Source organism: Gekko japonicus, unplaced genomic scaffold, assembly GCF_001447785.1.
Source record: "Gekko japonicus isolate JY-2015 unplaced genomic scaffold, Gekko_japonicus_V1.1 scaffold939, whole genome shotgun sequence".
Lineage (NCBI taxonomy): Eukaryota > Metazoa > Chordata > Lepidosauria > Squamata > Gekkonidae > Gekko > Gekko japonicus.
The window spans coordinates 66,842-71,372 of NW_015174301.1; the positions used below are offsets into that span (position 1 = coordinate 66,842).

At 42.6% G+C, this 4,531-nt stretch overlaps 1 protein-coding gene across 1 annotated transcript in view; it reads left to right on the forward strand.

The window, feature by feature from the left end:
* The window catches only part of LOC107121224 (NTPase KAP family P-loop domain-containing protein 1-like), a 9,513-nt gene that overhangs the window by 3,608 nt on the left and 1,374 nt on the right, over positions 1–4,531 (forward strand). Inside the window, exons 2-3 of the mRNA XM_015424109.1 lie at positions 744–878; positions 4,239–4,487. Coding sequence (XP_015279595.1) covers positions 744–878; positions 4,239–4,487 — 384 coding nt within the window. The remainder of the gene's footprint in view (positions 1–743; positions 879–4,238; positions 4,488–4,531) is intronic.

A 4,531-nucleotide genomic window follows, 5' to 3' on the forward strand; every position in this document is an offset into this window, starting at 1 on the left:
CGCCCTGCCTGCCTGCCTCCCTTCCCCCGCACGCAAGCCCGGTAGGTCGCAGAGCATCTCCTGCGCACGCGCAGGAGACGCTCTTGCACTTTCGGGGGGGTTTAAACATCCCCCCCACAACCTCCCGCCCGCCCTGCCTGCCTGGCCTGCCCTGCCTGCCTGTCTCCCTTCCCCCGCACGCAAGCCCGGTAGGTCGCAGAGCATCTCCTGCGCACGCGCAGGAGACGCTCTTGCACTTTCGGGGGGATTTAAACATCCCCCCGAAATTTTTTTTCAACTTTTTTTATTTTTGTGCACATGTGGGGACTGGCCCACATGTGCACAAACCTCCCCCGCCCCCCCAGCTGCCCCTGGAGCGCTAATTTAGCGATCCGCACTCCGGGGGCAAGTTGGGAATTAGATATATAGATGTTGATCTCTCTGGGGAAATACATCTCTGCTCTCCCTGACCTCTTGGTGCATTTTATGGCTCTCTTCCCTGGGGAAACAAGTGGCTGTCACAATACCAGGACCTCCCTGATGTGCCTTATGTCTCCACAACATCCCCCCCCCTCCTTCGCTCTGCTGCCTGAATCTGAATCAGGTCCCCATTCATCTATATTCAGCACTAAAAAAAACTCCTTGAAGAACCAATCATGCCTCTTCCGCTGTCGTCTCCAGACTCACCCACCTAGTTCGTGAGCATCTTATATTCAATACTACTTCTCCTCCTCCTCAAAATTCTGTTCTATTTTGTGCTACAGAAGACCACAACACCAACGAAGACATTTATTGCGAAGCCTTGGCGGAAACTCTACATCATGTTGCGCTACCCGTGACGGTGGGATTTTATGCCCCATGGGGGCGAAACAAGAGAAGCCTCTTAGACAAAGTCAAAGGTAAGCATGGTCATTCCTCATCAGAATCATCTGACAATGCCAGGGGAGCATTTTGATTCTGTTTCCCATTTGGGTTATTATTGGTGTAGGTCTGATCCTGGCATTGTGAGTTTGGTGTCGTGGTTAAGTGCGCGGACTCTAATCTGGGAGAACCGGGTTTGATTCCCCACTCCTCCACTTGCAGCTGCTGGGTGACCTTGGGCAAGTCGTAGTTCTGATAAGAGCTGTTCTTGAAAAAGAGCAGTGTCTGTCAGAAAGGATACATAAAAGTTCAAAATAATGGCAATCTTAAGCTTATATCAAAGTAGGTAACATCAAAAGTCAGAAGAAGTACAATTAATTGTTTCAAAAATAGAAGAATATACTTTCCACTCTGAAATCAAAGAATTAGTACAAAGATCATAAAAATTTTGTTATGTGGGTGATAACTAACTTCCATTGTTTGATAAATATCCAATATATGTACATCTAGCGAATCGGTTTTATTTTTGCTGCCAATGTCAGGAGAGGGTTCACATCCAATTCCTAAATTGCTGCCAAGAGGAGGGTAAGAAATCTTCTGTTGCTAAGAATTCCAATATAGGATCCCATTTTTCCATTTTTCCATTGCAGGTTTTTCTATGGGTTTTTGGGTTAGTCTATTGAGTTTGTTGGTAACAGAGTCCATAAGGAATTGGTCCCACAACTTTTGATACCAGAGTCCCAATGTGGGAGGATTGGATTTTTCCAACAAGCAGCATTCTTTATAAGTCTTATGACTGTTTGATTGTGGGTCAGACTATCACGACTGTTGGCTTTATACTTGTTTAACTGATTGGGTCGTGTGTGACCTGGTATTTTTGGCCACTGTGTGACACAGAGTGTTGGACTATATGGACCACTGGCCTGATTCAACATTGTCTTCTCTTTTTTAAAAAAATAAATAATAATTTTGTTTATTTTCCATAACACATAGAAATGAAAAAACGAACAAACATACATATTACAAAAGAAACATAAAACAAATACGAAAACATAAAAACATATAAACATAGAACAATGGGGGTACATTGTAGATCAGTACAAATTCAGGTGCCATGTGTATGTCATTATCATCTTAAAACCTTAGAAGTTTTATAAACAATTTCTGCAAACAAATTATACACGTATAATTCTTAATATAGCCTATAACCTCTTCTGAATTTTATTTCTTCAGACCTTGTCATGTCTTGCTTAATATATAGTTCTCATACCATAAGTAAAATCTTGCCCATGTATTTTCAAAGGTCTTTTCTGGGTGGTCTTTTAAGAATAAAGTGAGTTTGTCCATTTCCGCTGCTTCTAGTGTTTTATTGATAAATTCTTCTTTACTTGGCATTTCTAGGCTTCTCCAGTATTTTGCATACAAAATTCTAGCAGAAGTAGTTAAATATAGTATGAGATAAGAATAGTCTCTTTTACAATTTTCTGGTAAAATATTCAAAAGTAATATTTCCGGGGTAAAGAGTATATGACAATTCAGTATATTCTGCAAAATTTCATGTATCCAGGCCCAATACTCTTAGCTTTCTCACATCGCCACCACTTATGATGAAAGGACCCTGTTTTGTTTTCACATTTCCAACATTTATCTGAGCATTTTGGATCAAATTTAGGTAATTTTTCAGCAGTTATATACCATCTTATAAATATAAATAACATCTTATAAATATTTATATATATTTATAAATATATATATATATATTTATAAATAAAAAATAAGTGTGATCCACTGCGAGGAAATCGATGCAACCCCGTATGTAATGATATGAGTGCAGATTGGTTTATAAATGTTTTATGAATGAACCCTAGAGATTTTAAACTGTTTTAACTGAATTGTGCTGGTTATGCACCGAATAAAAACTGACTGACTGACATATAAAATAAAAATATCTATTATTCTTATCTAACTCATCTGGTAAACAGTTTAACAAAAATATCTCTGGCTTAAAAGGTATTGTGATATTCAGGATTGACTAAGAAAGTATGCACTTCAATCCAGAATTTATTAACCTTTTTACATGTCCACCACATATGGTAGTATGACCCAATATAGTTGTTACATTTCCAACACATATTACTCAAGTTTTAATGCATTTTAGCTAAACTATCTGGTGCCAGATGCCATCTATAGAACATTTTATATAAGTTTTCTTTAAATGAAACAGATTTAGTCAACTTAATATTAACTTTCCATATTTTACTCCACTGTGACAGATCGATGTTATAATCCACATTTTGCATCCTTCTAACCATCCATTCTTTAACATCACACAACTTTTGCCCGCCTTCCAATGTGCAAAGGGATTGACTGACCAGCACAAAATGCTTGCTTGATTCAAATTTCATTTAATTAAGACTATTTAATATGTTAAATAACTACATCAGATCATTTGTATTAAGGGGCTTTTTTTTTTAGTGTGCCCACTTTGATGGTCCGTCCACAGGCCCAGTCCTACCTCAATAACAAACATCAACTTTCTCACTGTTGGTCCAAATCGTTCACTTTTTACCAGGGGTCATTTCGTAGAAAGAGAGGCGCAGGAGCTCATTAGCATAACTCATTAGCACAACTTATCTGCATAGGCCACACCCCCTGACATCACCGGACGTGTGTCAGAAGGCAACACCAACTGCTCAGGCTCCACTGGACTCTTTTGGATTGCTAGCTATGGGGGGGGGGAGGAACATGCAGATCTGCCCTCGCAGAGGAGGGAGAGCTTGTACCTGAATAAAACTTGGTCTTAAAGGTGCCACTGGACTGTTTTGGACCAGGGGGCCGGGGGGGGCTCTGGAGCTTACCCGGCTGCTTCTTGCTCTGACTGAGGGCTGCTGGGAGCAGGGGGTGGGGCTTGTTGCATGTGCCCGCCTCCTGGGCTCTTTACTGCTGGAGCTCTGCTCCTGTGCGCTCCGGCAGGGAATCACCCCTGCTTATTACAATTCATGATAATTTGAACAAAGGCACGGACTCAGATCCTAAGCCGTGCTTTCACCTGTGCTGAGCTCTCTTCCGTTTCGAGAGGCGGGGGCCGTGGAGCATGTGCCTCCCATGCCCGTCGCTTCCAGTCATGCCAGGCCAGTCTCTTCCCATGAACCAAAGAGTGCCCAGTGACAGAGAAGTGTGCTTTGTGAGGAAGGACAGGCCTTTCCAACAGACAAAACGCAGACAAAGGGAAACACGGCTTGGGTTCCAAGTCCTCACTGAACGCAGGTGATGAAAAAAATCTTGCCCGACCGTAGAATCCATTTCGTTCTGCAGGGAAAGATTGGCAGGTCATCTGCCGGGGTCGTAACGCCCCTTCCCATACGCGCTGTGTTTGAATCTGTGTTTTCTGTTCGCAGGTGCCTTGACCAGGAGAAGTGAAGAAAGAAAGGATGGCAAAGGTGGCGGAGGAAGTGGGACTTCTCTGCTCTCCCTCGTCTGGCGCGTCATTTTTTATCTCCCCGTCTTCGATTCCCTATCGTCCGAGAGAGTCCGATACATCTTCATCAGCTTCGACGCCTGGGAGTACGTTGGGTGTGACCACACCTGGGCCGGCCTTGTGACGACACTGCTGGATGAAATTGAAGAGAAAAATAAAATACTGTTCAGTGTTGTTAGGGCCTTCGGCGGGGATTCCATCGAAGGGTCTGTA